The 19,804-nt window shown below is 37.2% G+C and overlaps 1 protein-coding gene across 1 annotated transcript in view; it reads right to left on the minus strand.

Moving 5' to 3' along the window:
* The window catches only part of LOC110937792 (probable LRR receptor-like serine/threonine-protein kinase At1g07650), a 31,745-nt gene extending 18,834 nt beyond the window's left edge, over positions 1 to 12,911 (minus strand). The window contains exons 1-3 of the mRNA XM_022180246.2: positions 12,797 to 12,911; positions 9,847 to 9,983; positions 9,604 to 9,760 (exon numbers count right to left, since the gene is read on the minus strand). Coding sequence (XP_022035938.2) covers positions 9,604 to 9,760; positions 9,847 to 9,934 — 245 coding nt within the window. The 5' untranslated portion in view covers positions 9,935 to 9,983; positions 12,797 to 12,911. The remainder of the gene's footprint in view (positions 1 to 9,603; positions 9,761 to 9,846; positions 9,984 to 12,796) is intronic.
* Between the last annotated feature and the right edge of the window lie 6,893 nt (positions 12,912 to 19,804).

A 19,804-nucleotide genomic window follows, 5' to 3' on the forward strand; every position in this document is an offset into this window, starting at 1 on the left:
GTTTTTCTTATCTAGGGCTTGTATCTTGAATATTGGTATTCTTGATTTTTAGATGATTTGTAAATTCCTTGCTTGAATGCTTGATGTTTGTATGAAGATAACATGATTGGTTTGATTGATTCTTGGTTTTGAATTTGGTTAAGGTTTGGGTGTCAGCAAAATTGGGGGTTTTTAGTTGGACTTGATGAACTTAGTGTTTCTTGATGGATTTTTGATTCTTGGTGATTTTGGGATAACAATAGCTTGATTACTTGTCTTTGTTCGAGTAATGAATGATTTTGCTTGATAAATGTGTAGCTTGATTGAAATTTTCATATGAGTTATTTGTTGGTGATTCTTGGCAGGTGTTTGGATGTTGAAAAAAAATGAATGATGATTGTTTTGTGAAATATTGTGAATTAAAGTTTGTCAGAATTATTTCTGAGAATTCAAGTTTATCCCACCGTAGTATGGACGGGTATAGACTTAGATTCAATGAAGTTATTTGGATAAATTTTTGATTCAAGGGTTGATAAACTTTGGGTTTATCAAACTCTGTCCGGATTTACATAGTCCGTACATACTGTTTTAGAAACAGTTATGTCCGAATTTTATATTATGGCTAGATTTATTTTTCATTCTTATTTGGAAACGGTGTTGTCCAAATTTATTTTTTGAACATTACTGATATCTGTAAAATGCAACATATAAATTACATCAATCAAGGCTTTAAACTAACCCTTTTTAGTACTAATGTTGGAAAAGTGTCTTTTTGTCTTCCTTGTGTATTTTCAGGACCAAACGAGCTTAAACGAACAAAAGGAACAAATATGCAGCAAAAACTAACGTAAATACAAAGAAAAGGAATAAACATGACATGCCCGACCCCTCGGCAGCATCTCCAAGAGCAAAAACAAGAAACAGAAGTCTGACCACGGCCAATGCCCACTGGACACGAGGGTGTGGTCAGATGTCTGTAGAAATGGACAAAGTTGTGGAAGCTTCTACGGCCACCATGGGGGCGTGCCCTGCTCAGCCCGGGGAGTGGTCAACGCTAAGATTTGCAGAATCTAGCAAATCTTGGTCGTACAGATACGCTTCTCCACATGGGGCCGTGCCTAGCGAACACGGGCCATGTGGAGCCCAATGCTGACAAATGCAATTAATGAAGGAAGAGAAAAAGGGATGGCCACGGGGGCGTGTCCGCTGGAAACGGGGCCGTGGTCAGGCTTCTGTTCAGGCTATAAATAGGGGTGTTTGGCTCACTTCAAAGGTATCCCTTGGCAAACAACCTCTCTCCGAATTTTGCCACCACTCCACCACCACTACAACACCCACATCCACCACCATCATCCATCTTAGGGGTTGTTTGGCAACATCTGATTGGTTAAGTGCTAAACCAGTAAGAGGTTTGAACCATTAAGTGCTGAGGTAATAAGAGGTCTGAACCATTAAGAGAATGTATAATGCTTAACCATTTAGAGGCAAATGTCTGACCAATTAAGAATAGAGGTCTTAACTCTTCATGCTCTGTATAAATCTTAACCACTCAGAGGCAAATGTCTGAACCGTTCAAACATCTGCTCGTGAAACAAATAGTCTGAATCATTAAAGTGTTGAACCATTAAGAGGTATGAACCATTAAGAGTCTCATTAAGAGTTAAACAAACAGCCCCTTAGAATGTGTGTAGTAGTCTTGGGATTCAAGATTGATGGTAAGATTTCTTGTCAATCAAAGGCCATGTTTAGCTATGTCTCTTACATCACTTGGTGAAGACAACCATTTAATGTATTACTTTTAATTTTAAATCTTTTGGCACTTTTTATTTGGTTTTGTATTAATGAATTTAATTACTAGTTTCTTATGTTGAACGTGAAACTTCTTTATCATTTGTCCGTTGTGTCTTGGTATTACTTTACTGTCTATATAAAGTAAAAGATTTTCACCATTCATATCTTAACGGTCTATATAGACATATGTTGGCTACCTGGTCGGGGGTTAAGGGAATGGTTTAGTAAGGTTCTTGCCTTGTTTAGTGTATAGATCCTGCAAGGACCTGGGTCAAGCTTACTAGGACCTCCTTCAATACCCACTGGTATTGGATGGCGCGGGTGCGAATGGCTTGATCCCCTCATATGTAAACTACTACTAATACATTAAACCTGCTATTTGGGATTGTATCCCTGCTGACTCAAACCACTTAGCCGAGGGTGACGTCACCTTCAAAAGAGGGGCCTACCACTTTTCGCATTAATAACTTAATTAATTATCTTTCAATATTCGGACCCTTTGGGATTGTATCCTTGCTGACTCAAACTACTGGGTTGAGGGTAACGTCACCTTCAAAAGAGGGGCCAACTACTATAACTAAGATAATCTCTTAAAAAAGTGAAAAAGTGCAGAAATCATCAAAGGATACATTAAAGGCGAGTCGGATCCAAGTGATTCATCATGTCTATCTATTTATATTTTATTTTTATTTTTGCATTTTTAGTTTTTTTTTCATGCTTAAAACCTTTTCTAAATATTTTAGTTTGATTAGACGTTGAGGATAAGACGGTACTAAAACCTCTTGTGTCCTTGGACGACCTCGGTATCTTATCAACGCTATATTACGCTCACGATGGGTGCACTTGCCAAGTGTGTGTTTAGTGTTAGCAGAATATCATGTTTTATTAATTTAAAACTTTAATAATGCGTAAAATGGGCTTAAAATATCAATAAAAACATCATACACCTAACGCACACCAATTACACTTTGTCTGAATTTATGAATTTTCATGTATGTCTAAATTTAATTTGTTGTCATTCAAATTTGGACTGTCCAACTTTATATTGTCTTTGGAACTTGTTATATGTTAACTTTGTTCTATTATGATAAATTGTCTGTAAATTTTACTAAGTGTTTATTATTTGCAGATTTTTAAGATTATCATATATCATTAAAACTTATTTGTGGTGTTTAGCTTGTTTTAAGAAATGGCCGAACATCCAATCCTACAGCCGCCAAACCAATAACAAGTTCCAGAACATGTTTTCATCCCAAAACACAATCAAGTTGCTCTTCTTGATCAGAGTCTTCGCGGAATTGAAGATTATTTGCGTATTATTCGATTTCTTAGAAGATCTTGAGTCTCTTATGCTATACGTGGATGCTTATATGCAACACTTTTGGACGTCTGCACGTGTAATTGGTAATTTAATAGAAGCGACGGTCAATGGTCGACAGTTGGTTATCACTGTTATTCGTGCTGCTTTGCATATAGGAGATCTTGATATGGGAGGCGTATATTATGTAGCCAAGATTATAGATCGTTCTATTCTTCGATTTGGATATTCTTGCAATCCGTCGTCCAGTTAATATCACAAAGGTATGCTTCGTGAAAAATGGAGATTCTTCTTTCACATTATTATGGAATGCTTTGCTCGAAGAAAAGCTGAATTTAATGGCATGAGTCATAATCTGTTATCGGCTATGATTGGCCTAACGTTCAATCAGCCATAAAATTTTGTTTGCGTGATTCTTTGGCGCTTAAAACCCAGCTTGATTATGTCGTTGATATCCACATCTTCTATTGTTATATCCCCATTTTCTAATGATCATTTTCCGGCATCTTATTCTGAATCTTCCAATTACAGTCGGATTGCAGTAGCTTGTACTTCAACGAATGTCTAGACGTGTCTTTGTTGACTTCTACGCTGCTATTCCTTCAGTTCGCTCATCTCTACTTCCTGAGCTTCGACCTATGCTGGGTGCTATTGTGGTTGATGATTATAGCCCTGCAAATGATGATGTGTGGAGCAAGATATATGCAGGTGTTAATCAGTTGTTTGAAGTTGATGTAGATGGCGGAGCGAATGTTAATTCTTCAACAGTCGGAAGTTGTTCAACCTCAGGTTAATCCTAAACAACAGCCAACGGTTATTGAAGAATCGATTGTTCTTGTTCCCGTTGTGGCAGAAGCTGTGGCGGTAGTTGTTGATCCTTTCATGGAACAAATACATGATGTGATTATATATGATATTCCTAATGTTCAGATGATTCCATCAAATCAAAGTGAGGATGATGTTTTATTTGATAGTGTGTTAGCAATGATTGATGCTGCCATAGGGAATGATACTCAGTCTTCTGATAATGATGGTAGCGTCTCTTCCCTTAGCACGTACAAAAGAAGTCGATACAAAAGAAAACGATTGGGAGAAAGTTCTAGTTAGTCTCACATGAGTTTAGAGTTGGTAGCTGTTGCAGTTGTTGAAGCTTCAGCTCCTTCAGTTACTTCTCATGATATTCCTATCTCCCTCCCTTCGGTACCAGTTTCAACTTCAAGTTCTTCTGCTACAGCATCTGTTGTATCTCCTGCTGGTTATTCGTCTTTTGGCTCAAATATTCCAGTATCTGGAGTTTCTACGGCACCATTATTTTCTTCATTTCCATCTCTCGCGGGTTCTGGTAATCCATTTGCAACGTCCATGGGATTGAGTTCTTCTACGGTGCCTTCAGCTTTCATGACACTGTCTTCGGGAACTCCTTTGAGTTTTGTACGTCCTCAATTAAAGACACCTACTATGCTTACCTATTCGCAAAATTCGTCTAGAAAATTCCGTCCAAAGGTTGCATCTGATCCGGGACCTCCTTGTCTTGTAGCACCAAGGCCTCCGGTTTCTACCTCAGCTCCTCAGACTCAAGAAACTTCGGTTAGGAGTGATAAACCTTCTTTCCAAGTTTATGTTCGGGGAAAGTTGGAAGAGGCTCATCCGGCGATGCAAAGATAGACAAAGGTCATCAATGAAATTCTAGAAGCTAACAAGAAACAACAGAAAGAATTGGATGAGAAGAAAAGGATAAATGCTGAAAATGACAAGAAGATTAAAGTCTTAACCTTTCGGTACCATAGACAAACCATCCAATCAGAAATTATGATCAAGTGGGATATGGCGTATACCTCGTGACATGAAACCCTTTCTGCTTCAACTGAACGGCTTCGTAGAATTTTTGTTGAGCTTGTCGAGTTATTTGCTGCTCTGTGGGAGAATACGTCCCTGCAAGTTCAAGCCCAATGCAAGTTGGATGAGCTAAAAAAGATTCAGGACGACTTGGACAAAGACAAAGATCCCAACGCTTCTCAGCAGAGGGAGCAGCCAAGTAGCCCATAAGCTATGGAAGCTGTAACTGATGTTGTAGTTGATGGGGAGTCTCAGAGAGGCAAAGATCCAAGTGGAGATAAAGGTCGGGCAGAGGTTGGACTTAGTGTTTTATCCGATTCGGATCGTGATATGAAAGCCGGGGAACACTTCATCTCAAACAACGACTTAGACAAAGATGACGAAGTCGTTGGAATAGTAGAGGAGCTTAGACCAAATGAATATGTTGATCATGCAGTCATTAGCAATGGTGGTAATGTGTCATATTCGATGAATGTTTAATCGGTCGAAGGAGTGGAAGATGATTTTGAAGACTTGTGTGAAATTGCTTATAACAATACACTGGTTGATGCTAATCCCAATCCATGGCCGATTCCTAAAGAGATTCAGAAAACTTTATGGTTTAGAAAACTCCCACCAGAACTTACTCAGGAGAAGAGTTTTGAACGCATACAAGGAGAGTTCTCAGGGTAAATCAGAAGCCGGGATTGGGATGAGCAGAATCATCTGGTTTTGATCAAGTGTATGGATGGAGTTTAGTACTTCAAACCGCGTTTTCAAACTCTAAGTTCCCTTCCAGGTCGGACCTGTATCATATCGCTTAGCTTAACTTGAATACTCCAACGGAAAATGGAATTATTTGTTACATGAAGAAAGTTTTGGAAAATGAAAGCAAAGCAATGAAGTGGGAGCAATTCACACTTGCTGTCGGACATCGAGTCAGAACAAGAAATAAGTTCTCAAGTGAAATTTAGTATAAGGCTGTGTATCAACCTGCTTTGTGTTTGAGAGCTATTCCTTTGAGGTAGTTTGACTTACACAGCATGGCTAGGATAAAATTCTGGTACCTTATGGGAGGACAGGAGAAGCTATTATCACTAAGGAGAAAGTGTCTGAAGTGATCATGAAAGAAGCTGAGGCGTTTACCGTTGTATTACAACGCTAAAGCCCGTGAGCTTGTTATGCCTTTCATTCGTGTTGTTCAGTTCTGTGAGAAGAACAAGGTAGGAGTAGGAAGCGACTACTCCCACATGTATCAAGGGGGAGTCTGTAAGTGCTCCAAAGTTTGATAAATGCTGGATGTTGCTGAAGTTTCAACATTGAAGGACTTATCCTGTAATTATGTGAAAGTGTCATAAGTTTGGACAAGGGTTCTTGTACATATCCAAATTTGTGGTTTTTACTAAGTCAGTACTTTTAGCTTTTCTTATATGGTCCGCATTTGTAGGTTTAATAAGGGGTCATACTTATTTGTCAAGTATGGACTAGGGTTTCATTGTAAGGGACCAAACTTAGGTGTGTATATATACTAAGTGTCTTGTACGCATTTAACGATTGAATCATTCAATGAAACGGTGAAATTTTGGAGAAAACTTCTTATGCAAAAAAAAAAAAAAAAAAACCTAACTTTGTGTTCTTCATTTAATCTGTGTGATTGTTGGTAGTGAATACTCTGTGTATTCACGGTTCTCTCATCTTCTACACCTTCTGTACGAGCTGTACGTCGCGGTACAAGGCACGCGGTGGTTTTCGCACATCGCGTGTGTGTTCGATCGGTCCGGTTCGTGTGTTTATTGAAGGAAGACGACCTTACAAAATATTTTCTTGGAATCGAGGTCTTAAGGTCCGAAAAAAGTATTTGTATTTCTCAAAGGAAAAATTGTGTCTAGTTACTTGTTGAATTTGGTCTTGGTGGGTGTAAACCCGTCAGCACCCCTATTGAACAACATCATGTTGTAACAAACTTTTGCAAAAAAAGATGAATCAGTTTTAACCAACATTACAGGCTATCAAAAACTTGTGGGGAAACTTTTTTATCTTTCTCACAGTTGACCTGAACTGTTACAGGTTTTTGCATCTTCATGGGGAACTCTCTAGTGTCTTTGAAAAACAAAAAACAAAGCACTGTCTCAAGATCTTCCACTAAAGCTGAGTACAGATCCATGTGCGCTGCCACTTGCAAAATTCTCTTCTTCGAAGAGTTTTAACGGAATTGCACATCCCCATCAACCTATTTGAACTTATTTTATGGCCACAGCGTTGCCATCTCTATTGCTGCAAACCCGTTCTTTCATGACCGTACAAAACACTTCAAGTTGGATATGTTCTTTCTTAGAGAAAAAATGTCGACCAGATTAATAAAAACTATGGCCATGGATACCAACAAACAACTAGCAGACATCTTCACTAAAAGTTTTTCGGATCCAAAGTGCCAATTTTAAAAGTTCAGGGACTTCTAGTGTTTAAAATGAAAATTTGGAAAACTAGGTCGGTGGACCACCACAAAATCGCTAGGTTAGCGTGGATGCCATAATTGCAGCACTGACACGTGGACAATGAAATGAATCTGAGCGGACCTGTCAGGTGACCTTACAGCGGAACACCATGCCACGCACAAACGGTCCCCCAATAGTCAAGTGGATAAGCACAACCATGTTATCAAAATTGATTTTCCTCCAATATTATGCATTTATTAAATTTCAAAAGAAATCTAAATACAATTATGAATATTTTTCCATTTTAGTCCATGCGCTTTGGGCAATTTTTTTCGTTTTAGTCAGAAAGGATTCAGGATTCATTTATCTCTTGTGGGTCCAGAAAGTTTATAACATTGCCATTTTAGTCCAACGGACTTAACCCCATCCATTCCCTAATTATATCCTAGTACTTTTTCAACCCTAACCCACCATTTTTTAACCTGAGAGACATCTTCCTTTATCTACCACCGTCATCAACACCACCTCCATCTACTAATCAATTTCAATCTCCCACGAACAACACTTTCCGGATAACAACACTTCCCGGCGACCACCACATCATTTTTTGATTCGATTGGGGTTGGGTGGGCAGAAGATTTGACAATCCACTGCCATATCCATCCAGATCCCCGCCAAACGGCAGATTAGGGACCAGGTTTTGGGGCGGCCATGAGTCATGTTACTCCATTGTTAAAAGATTCTTAGATGTGTGAGAATTAACAATTGCACATATCTAGAAGAAAGGATATGTGGCAGTGTGATAGGATGAGGTGTTAAATGATGATTGAGTGTGGCCGTGTGATGGGTGATGGAATGTGATAACCAACCCTTCCTCCCTTACGATACAAAATAGAGGTTTTCTACAAATTAAATCACATGCTTTATTTTCTTTTTCTCTTATTTACGATCTACGATTTGAATGTTCAGGTCTAGAATACATCCCACCTCGCATATGTAAATGTCTAGAATCTTTTTGGACCTAACTACCTCAGGCACCTACCCCTTCTAAAACCAATGACTTAACTAATGTTGTGTTTGATTATATACTTCTAAATTGTTCATTATTGTCTTGCAAGCAACAAGACCTTGTTAACAAATATTCTCTTAACAAAAAAAAAAAAAAAAGTGGTGAAGTAATTAACCAAACCTAGACACCTACTAGTTTCTAATTAAAATTGCTACTAAATATGCACACCATTGTCAGATTAGGGCAAACATTTCCTATACCCAATGAGATAGAGAGTCATTCATTGTTAATGAGACCCTTCGCTAATATAAAACATATATTCTTTTAAATGTGTCTAAAAGAAACAAAGCAACAACCATGCTAAAAGTACACTCTAACATCCTAGAAGTTTTTCGGATCCAAAGTGCCAATTGTAAAATTCAGGTACTTCTAGGGTTTAAAATGAAGATTTGGAAAACTAGGTCGGTGGACCACCACGAAAATCTCCAGGTTAGCGTGGATGCCATAATTACAGCGCTGACACGTGGACAATGACTCAGTGTGGACCTGTCAGGTGACCTTGTAGCGGAACACCACGCCACACGCACAAACGGTCCCCAATAGTCAACTGGATAAGCACAACCATGTTATTAAAATTGATTTTCCTCTAATATTTTGAGTTTATTAAATTTCAAAAGAAATTTGAAAACAATTATGAATAGTTTTGTATTGTAAAGTTGGTATAATATTCTTTTTAACGAGCACCGATATCGTACTTCTTTGGTATTGGTACCAAACTACACCATATCGGTACCGGTTCTCATTTTACATGTTATGGTTTTTTCGTTTTACACTGCTACAGAATGAAACATCACAAAAACCCGGTTATCAAAAAGTGAGATAAATATTGTTAAAAATGTGTTTAAGAAACAACCAAACCCCCTTTTAAAGGGTTTTATAATAAACCAATTTAAAATGTTTGCCTTTTCCAAGCCATCCTACTTCATTTTCTGTTGGATGAAACAAGTTTGAGTTTTAAGTTGATTTTTTTCTAAATGTATTTATTATTTGTATCAAGGTTATTATATGTAGTCTTTGATTTTTTTTTTTTTAAATTTCAATTCTGTTTTTGAGAGTTTAACAAGAAAATAGCCCGTCGTGAAAAGTGTTTATCACAAAATATTAGATGAGTTTGAGCCATAGTCATAATGATGCTACTTTAATATCCTAATTTAATTTTTGCTTACAAATACCAAAATATGATCGAACATACGTACATTTTTGTGATACGGCAGGTGGTATTACTTTCAAATGAGCAGTTGCACCGAACAAAGACCCATTCCAATTCAGTGCTATTGCACAGATCCTTATTCAAACTCCATTCTTTCTTCTCCAACACTCCTAACTTTTCCCATATTTTTTTAAGTACTTCCACTGGACCAGTTTACACAAACAATCACCTTTTTGTTCATGGATGGAAAAAAAACAAGTAATCAAAGAAAATAGAAAACACCATCAACCTTCTTGCTTATGCAGTTTCGGTGGTTGTGAAAATGTAAAATATGAGCACAAAATCCACACAACTCCAGAGAATAACAATTTCTTCATGTTGTTGGTTGTTGGATTCGTTACAGAAAAGACAGGAAGAGTGATGCACCTGCGGATGATATATAGTATACATATTAGAGATGAAGATGAGGTTTTGGTTTGTTGGGCCAATCATGTGATAATAATTAATATTATTTTATGGATGAAATTGAAAGTTTCTGGCATCAGTACATTACCAACTAATTTTATTTGGTAAACCATAATTGGACGGTCACTTTAACAAAATATTTTCGACAAAAGTTATTTATTTATTTTCTCATTCATGTAAGTGTCAAAGCAAAAGTTTTTTTATTATGTATATTGCTTATTTAACTTTAAAACTGATTTTTCTCAAATAGTAAAAATAAAAAGCATTTTTATTAAGAGTTAATTACGCGGTTAATCCTTATGGTTTATTTTTCAAACAGTAAAAATAAAAATCATTTTTCTTAAGATTTAATTACGTGGTTAGTCCGTGTGATTTATATAAAATAATAAGATCAAGTACTAATAGTTTAAAATCGAGGTTTTCAAGTTTGATTTTATAACAACCTACGGTACTAAGACTAACATATGTTAGTTTTTCTGTTAAGTTATATAAAATGATGAAATTACCCCTTTACTACCACATGGATCATTTATATTGTGAAGTGTATTTAGGGTTTGGTAATGTAACTACCACATTAGCAATGTTGCCCGCCATTGTATTTTTACTCCAAATTCGATTATGGCAATCCCTTGAAATAAGGTAACCAGATATCAGTTTCTTTTAGGGCCTGGATTCTTTTTTAAAGTATTTTTTAGGCTATCCAGCATTTAACCAAAAGAAGATTTAAAGATTAGATCTAATATTTTCATCAAACCGTCGTCCAGCATTTGTTCTTTGTGTGTTCAAAACAAATTTATTTTCGTCTACAACCATGGCGATTACTGAAGATCGAAACAAATGTATTATGTATTCTTATTGTTTGTCAACTAAACACAATCATTATGTTATGAATATTAAACTTTTTATTTAAAGTTGGTTTTATTAACCGCAAAATGGAATGTTAATACAAGAATGGGAATGGTAAAAACCAGTATAGCAAGATGGAATCCTAATTAACAACAAACATAACAGCACAATGCACATGCATATCAGCACAATACAATGCATATGGATTATTAGGTATAATAATTGTGCCCATGTGGGTTATTAGGTATAATAATTGTTCTCATATATGTTATTAGGTATAACTGGTGTGGTGGGGATCCCGCGCGTTGCAGTGGAGTGGATAATATGGCCGAGAACTAATTCAAGCCTAAAAACGTTAAAAAATCATATATACAGTGTGTGTGTGTGTGTGTATATATAAGCACTCGCGCTTCGCGACGGCAGCGAACCATAAACAGGGAAACCCTTATGATAAAAATTATATAGTATACTGCAACATTTTATTATCTAGTGGGAAACCTGCGAGTTGTGGCGGAGTCGACAACTTACATCTAAATTTTTAACTAACTTCTCTAGAATTACAAAATACATTTTACGTTCAATTTGATTAATTTTGGTTCATTGATTAGTCCTTTAGTCCAAATACACAAATACAATAGAATGTATTTTTGAATATATGTTATTGATGAACGTCATTAGTTTATTATCCATAAGCTTATTTTTATTATTTATAAATAATATAATATATAGTATAGATTTATTAAACATATATGTCATTGATGAAGGGAAGAGATGTATAAATGGAAGAAAATGACAAAAAGTTAGGCGTTTTAACTTCACTCTTCATATGTTTTCTTAAAATTTGATGGAAATTTACCATTTTATATATAGGAAATGCTTTATATGGGGATGGTTTAAATGAAAACCACTTTTATTGTGAAAACTCGAAAACTAACTAAAAAAGCCTAAAAAATACACAAAGAATTTTTTTTTTCAATTTTTTTTATAAAAATCGCAGGTTTTTATATATAAAAAAAATTTTTTTTCAAAAAAAAAATTGTGTAGTGCACATGTGTAATAATACACATGTGTAGTACACATACACATGTACACTACACAAAAAAAAAATAAATAAATTTTTTTTATATAAAAAACCTGCGAAATTTGGTTTGCAAAAAAAAAATTTTGTATGTTTTGTTGGCTTTTTTTAATTAGTTTTCGAGTTTTCACAATAACTAGTGGTTTTCATTTGAACCTTCCCCTACTTTATATAGTAATATAGATAATATGATGCCAAGACCCAAAATATCAAACGGACGTGGTACGCTGGTAACTTAGACTATAATATACACCGGGGTTTAGCCCAACGGTGACACAATCAAATACCATTTATTTATTTTTTTTATTTTCAATTTCTTGAATATAGAATACAACACAATATATATCTCTTTCTTTATCACAGTGAGGTTTTATCATAAACAGGGGTTCTTTGATCAGAAAAAGTGAATGATATTCTTAGTTATTTAGCACCTGCTACAACATCAAATAAAACTTGAATACCAAAAGGTGATACTTTTCTCACCACATCAAAATTCAATTTGAATATAGTGCCTCTTTCAATGAAATTGCCGCCTACATTAGTAACATATATGACTATATCCTATTGAATACGAAAAGGGGTGATGAATAATAATGAGAAAAAGTTGTGGTCATTCTTCCGGTTAATCATTAGTTCAAAAACTCCTACGGATCCGATCACTTGTATAACGGAACACTTATGGTGACAATTATGCAAAAGTTTTCCCTCATCATCAACACAATCATCATTCCGACAATATAACGCTTATAATAACAGAATCGGAACCTACTTTCACTATATACGGATGTAAAAAAGATTGAAGAATAATTTACTACTTTCATAGTTGCAATCCGGGTGTAGAAATACATACCAGAAGATTATCTCACTGATCGAATTTGAGAGATTATAGATGGCAATGGTGAAATCTGACGAAGAAGAAGATGGTGGTGGTGAGGTGAATCTTGTAGGAAGGAAGGTGTAAAAATATCAATTGATTTTGTTTGGTATATATGTTTAAACCAATGAATAAAGGATTACGGAGGATTGGCTTGGCTGTACCAAATTCGGATTTCAATACTCATGGAATGTCTCAATTTAACCGATGAATAATAATAGGTGGGATACAAAGACTTTTTTACTTACGGTGAAACGATGATGTAACCTTTTTCATGATACGAAAATGATGCACTCAAAGATTCGATAATGGTTTTGGGGAGAGTGATGATATTTTTAAGGATTCTTTTGGTTGAAATGTAGGTCAAGTTTCAGAACTTGGTGTGGAGCGATTGGTGTAATGATCTGATGTACATGTAATTGTTTTTGGTTTGTGGCGTGGTCCTGTTTTTTGTTCAGGTCGGCCGGTTGTTAATGAAGTTTACCTTTAAAAAAAAAACTTAAACGGTGTGGCTTGTGGAGGCATGACGGTTAGTTAGTTGGTGGTGACCCGTGTTACATTTTGTAGTATTTTATAATTTATAATATAATACGCTGCTGGTAGGTGTTGGAAATTTTACAAATAGTATTATATTATTGAACTAGTAGAATGCCCGCGCGATGCGGCGGGCGCGACACTTCACATTGCGGTAATGGTAACTGCAGGTTCGTATGCGGCGACAAAGTTTGCGACAGTTTAGCACAATGTGGGTAGCGACAAATGTGGTGTGGCTAGTTGAAGCACGACAGCTATAACATACGATGGTGCGGCAGCAAGTGGTACCTGATTCGGAGATGAAAATCAAAGTAACAACAAGGTACAAAGTTTGGCTTTTAGATTCATAAAAGCAATGTCATTACATTCAAATTTTAATAACATTAAGTGTATAAACAAAAATATAATGCACATAATATTAAATATTATTGATATTTTCCAAGGTAAAAAATGACCGAGCATCACAACATTTAGAATACCAAACGCTAGTCATCTTCTCTGATTACGGATTTACGGGCTACGTGTAGGCTATGGCAACCGAAAAAAAAAATAAAAAAAAAAGATCAAGTTTTATCAATTTATACTAAATGAAGTGTAAACACAGATTTACGGGCTACATGTTTTGTTGGTTCAGGTCCCTCACTCAACACACAGAACTCACACTTATGTATGTGAAATATGCAGAAGAAAAGAAAGCTACTGTAAAATATGAAAAGGGTTGCTCCTTTATTGAATAAACAAAAGGATTTAAATAGCCATACAATATTTAAATGTGTGAATTATAAAAATATTAAAATCCTAAACTATATCCTAAAGAACCGGTAATAAAGATGACCCACTCTTGAACTCAACATGCAGCTTTGTAACGTGCACTTCCAAGGAATTCGGTCAAACTAGTTAGCAAGTCTAATTCACAAACTCTAAATAGCATGTGACTAAATACACTTACAGCTGCTCCAAATCCGGCTCTTGACCCAGTACCCGTGACCCGATAACGTACCGACCCATGTGACCCGCGAACCAAACCCGATTAACCCAACAATCACCCCCTTAATCAGTGTTTGTTCGCACCGTTCACTGCAGCACCGAATCACCTCGGTTTCGAACCACTATGACATCTAACGGACACCCGATCTTCACCTCGATCACGTCCAATGTCTCGATTCAACTCGAATAAAACTCTCTACACTTGTAACATCTCACATGGCATCCCGTTGGACACACGTTCATTAACATCTTGACTAATCACGGATCAACGACCTCTACCCGGTCTCATCCGAGTCACCCGATTGAACTCCAACGCCATAATGTCACCGTGTTTTTTTTTCTTCTTTACCTTTTTCCGATCACCCTTGTTCAAGAGGCTCTCCACCGACAAAGAAAACAAGCCGCCCGCTTCTTCCGTTTTCTCACCTTGCCAAACGAGACGAATCCAAAGCCACCTGCTTTGACGGATCCCTTCTGCCTGCTTTTCACGCACCACACCAGTCTCCTCTTATCACGAACAACTCGATCAAGGAACCTGCGACACCATCTATTGTTTTCACCGGTTATATAACAGCCGCGCAAACCCGCAACTAACAACCGAACAGCCCCGTTCTTCTTCCTTTCATCACCACTAACAGCCACGGACACAAGTGTTTATCACCGGTCACCCCCGTCGTCTTAACCGGTACGTCTACCACAACAACGGCCTACCGAAAACACCATAACGCCTCCGTCTTTTGCTGTAAAACGACACCGAAACAGCCCCCCTGCTGTCCCGAAACAGCCCGTTTTCCTGCTGCGTTTGCCCCCCACCGACGGGCTAAACCGTTTTCACGAGACCGACTCTCAAAACGGCTACACCGTCTTCTTCACGAGCACTAGGCTCTAATACCAAATGTTGGTTCAGGTCCCTCACTCAACACACAGAACTCACACTTATGTATGTGAAATATGTACAAGAAAAGAAAGCTACTGTATAATATGAAAAGGGTTGCTCCTCTATTGAATAAACAAAAGGCTTTAAATAGCCATACAATATTTGAACGTGTGAATTAAAAAAATATTAAAATCCTAAACTATATCCTAAAGAACCGGTAATAGAGATGACCCACTCTTCAACTCAACATGCAGCTTTGTAACGTGCACTTCCAAGGAATTCGGTCAAACTAGTTACCAAGTCTAATTCACAAACTCTAAATAGCATGTGACTAAATACACTTTCAGCTGCTCCAAATCCGGCTCTTGACCCGGTACCCGTGACCCGATAACGTACCGACCCATGTGACCCGCGAACCAAACCTGATTAACCCAACATGTTTTTCATTTAGTGTTATTTTTTAGGGTTATTGGATTTTATCACTCCCAACTATTGGATGTTGCCCGCTGTCACTCTCAACTATCACTTTGACTCCCACCATTCCCAACTATCACTTTGTTCCATATAAACTATATTCTAAACTATATCCTAAAGAACCGGTAATAGAGATGACCCACTCTTCAACTCAACATGCAGCTTTGTAACGTGCACTTCCAAGGAATTCGGTCAAACTAGTTACCAAGTCTAATTCACAAACTCTAAATAGCATGTGACTAAATACACTTTCAGCTGCTCCAAATCCGGCTCTTGACCCGGTACCCGTGACCCGATAACGTACCGACCCATGTGACCCGCGAACCAAACCTGATTAACCCAACATCTTTTTCATTTAGTGTTATTTTTTAGGGTTATTGGATTTTATCACTCCCAACTATTGGATGTTGCCCGCTGTCACTCTCAACTATCACTTTGACTCCCACCATTCCCAACTATCACTTTGTTCCATATAAACTATATCCTAAACTATATCCTAAAGAACCGGAATAGAGATGACCCACTCTTCAACTCAACATGCAGCTTTGTAACGTGCACTTCCAAGGAATTCGGTCAAACTAGTTACCAAGTCTAATTCACAAACTCTAAATAGCATGTGACTAAATACACTTTCAGCTGCTCCAAATCCGGCTCTTGACCCGGTACCCGTGACCTGATAACGTACCGACCCATGTGACCCGCGAACCAAACCTGATTAACCCAACATGTTTTTCATTTAGTGTTATTTTTTAGGGTTATTGGATTTTATCACTCCCAACTATTGGATGTTGCCCGCTGTCACTCTCAACTATCACTTTGACTCCCACCATTCCCAACTATCACTTTGTTCCATATAAACTATATCCTAAACTATATCCTAAAGAACCGGTAATAGAGATGACCCACTCTTCAACTCAACATGCAGCTTTGTAACGTGCACTTCCAAGGAATTCGGTCAAACTAGTTACCAAGTCTAATTCACAAACTCTAAATAGCATGTGACTAAATACACTTTCAGCTGCTCCAAATCCGGCTCTTGACCCGGTACCCGTGACCCGATAACGTACCGACCCATGTGACCCGCGAACCAAACCCGATTAACCCAACATGTTTTTCATTTAGTGTTATTTTTTAGGGTTATTGGATTTTATCACTCCCAACTATTAGATGTTGCCCGCTGTCACTCTCAACTATCACTTTGACTCCCACCATTCCCAACTATCACTTTGTTCCATATAAACCCAAGAAACTTGAGGATTTTGCTTTCCTGCGCAGTTGACCAAAAAAAGTTAAAGTTTCTTGTCATGTAGTTAAAAAAATGACATTGGAAACAAGCTACGCCGCAAGTTTAAGTTAAATAAGTGAAAATGTGACAATGGAATGGTAATAATCAAGTAATGAAGTAATACCTTTTTCTCCTCCAATTTGTTGGGTCGGAAAATTTCAAGATGTTGGGCTCCTTCGTCGGAGCTAAGGCCTTCACGGTTACATTTAAGCTGTTCAAACACTTCTCCGACTGGTACTTTTTCCTGTGTTTAACAAATATAGGATTAGTAACATATCGAACAACTACTGTAATCGACAAAAGTTACAAGGTTGTTGCTTATTCCATCAGGTAAATAACAGAGTGAAAGAAACACTAAAATGTATGTACAAGATAAAAAATTTAACAGGAAAATAGCTAATAACACATGTTAGATCACATATACTTCTATATAGGATGCTAGTGACAATTGCTTGAATTTATATCTTTCAACGTAAATATGATAACTCTTTAAAAGATACTAATTCCTTTTTTTAATTAAAACCAAAAATTAATCAAAGTTCTGACCTGTAAATTTCAATTTCATAACTCGCTTTGGACTCGAATCACAAACCATGTAACCGAAGAGAGATTCGTTAACTCCTAGTCTCAATACATACCAACATCCGGACAAAACACATCAGTTGCAACATTCAAATTCAGAGCCTCAAGATTGTTCTTAGCTGACTTGATTTCGAACCACAAAGAGGATCCTGATAATGGAGATAAGATCAAGGACAGTTTTAGTTACAGAAAGAGAAAAAATGAATGAATTTGAGAAATAATGAAGCAGTTGATGATTTTATGAAGATGTTTTGAAGTTGGCTCATGGTTTTATAAGTATTGGTGTAGGTCCGGCTAGGAGGATCTAGTCGCCTAATCCTTGTATACTAACCAACACGGTTGTGCGGAATCCAACCGGAAAGGCAAACCGAGATAGAACAAGCAAATACAAGACACACAATATTCACCGATTAACACCTCTGTATTAATACGTATGAAAGGTTCGATTACAAGCTCAATGTTTACAAATCTATTTTGCAAACTCTCTCTCAGTGTGTGTGTGTTCTGTGCTCTCTATGCTTGCTCTACATTATCTGTCTAACTAACAGACTATATATAGCACTACACACTACGAAACAGACTAAGACTTGGCGAATCAGACATGAACTTGGCGAATCACAACATCATTGGCGAAACAAAGATGATGTTGACGAAACAAAGCAGTTTCATCAACCATACTTCAGTTTCGTCGCTGATATGGGCTTGGGCCCAAGTCTCTTTCGTCAAACACTTGGCCCACATCATGTTTCCTTTGATTCGTTGAAGGTTGAAGCCCAAAACATTTGTATTGCAGATTTGTTAGGCCCAACCACTAAGTTCACTTCCCTTGTGACTTCTTTGTTCGATTGGATCTTGTACACGACAGAGGAAAGTCGAGTCTTGATCCAAAGCGTGTCGCGTCGAGTCGCGTCCACAATCATGTATCAACAAACTCCCCCTTGGACGCTACTCGCGAGATTCGCCTTTGTTGTCTTCTATGTCGGAGGATCTTGAAAGTCTTCACGTCTTGAAAGCAGAAAGTGTATCAACAAACTCCCCGTTTCATGTAGGAAGTGTGTTGACAAACTCCCCCTTAACATAAGCTCCCCTTTGAGTTATGCTCGTGAAAGACTTGATCTTTATAACTTGTGATCCTTGTGGTGTTGAAGATGGTCAGCGGCAACTCGATCATCTTCATCATTTGAGTGCCTTCACGTCGTGTCTTCATTCCGAAGCTTGTCATCGACCATGTTCTCCTTGCCTTTAGAATCTGCACATGCAAGAAATCTAAACGCATAATGAGAACAACTGCTTGGAATATAGTTAATATAAACAAATGACACACGAATGACCATGTTATAATCAAACACCATCCGATAGTTTGAAAGTTTAATAAATTTGTCAATTTTAATTCCTAACTTTCAAAACTTGCAAATTTCGACCGTTTATGAAGATTTAGTCAATTCGGTTTTCGTTCAGGTTTCAGGTAACGAAGACTCGAGATCCAACATCGTACGATCGAAAATAAGATAGAAATAAAATATTTTTGGCTTTTATAAAGTTTATATTAAAACACACCTAAAATCTTTTTGGAATTTTTGAATATTTGAAATGTAAAGACTGAAAGCAGTAAATAAATATTTACAGACATTCTTTTTGCGAGTTTCGAGGGTAAAAGAATCATATCAGTGTACGGTCATGCCAAAACACTCTTGTTGTTCAATTAGTTAACATTAAGATAAGCATCCTGTAACAATTATCGGTATTGTTGTCCACTTAAGCTCAACTTATCAGATGTAATCATGGCGAGGGGATACGTTAAGGTATGATTTGTACTTACCGACCGGTGTTCATCCACATCACGACACATTCCCGTATCAAGGTATGCACGAGGGTTCATCTTACCGGTGAGTATACCGATTATCATCTGTTTGACCGTATATGATGTGAGATTCTCACTTATTTTGATTTTGAAAACAAGCCCTATGTGATAGAATCACTTATTGATGAGGAACTTGATTTTCATATGCATGAGGGTACAGGAGCAATTCCGTGAACAGGTCAGTACTTTCGTACAACAGAGAGACGAACTTGACTCCCGGATAAATGTGATATTTTATCACTTATTTGTTTGGACATGTGATTGTTGATCACTTATTGAGGTCGTATGAAGTATGTACACGTATGTATAGTATCATGGAAGATCTAGACTTGCATCCCCGTTATTTTTCGGTAAAAGATACAACCATGATACCCAGATGATAAG

The sequence above is a fragment of the Helianthus annuus genome, chromosome 2 (genome assembly GCF_002127325.2).
Source record: "Helianthus annuus cultivar XRQ/B chromosome 2, HanXRQr2.0-SUNRISE, whole genome shotgun sequence".
NCBI classification, from domain to species: domain Eukaryota; kingdom Viridiplantae; phylum Streptophyta; class Magnoliopsida; order Asterales; family Asteraceae; genus Helianthus; species Helianthus annuus.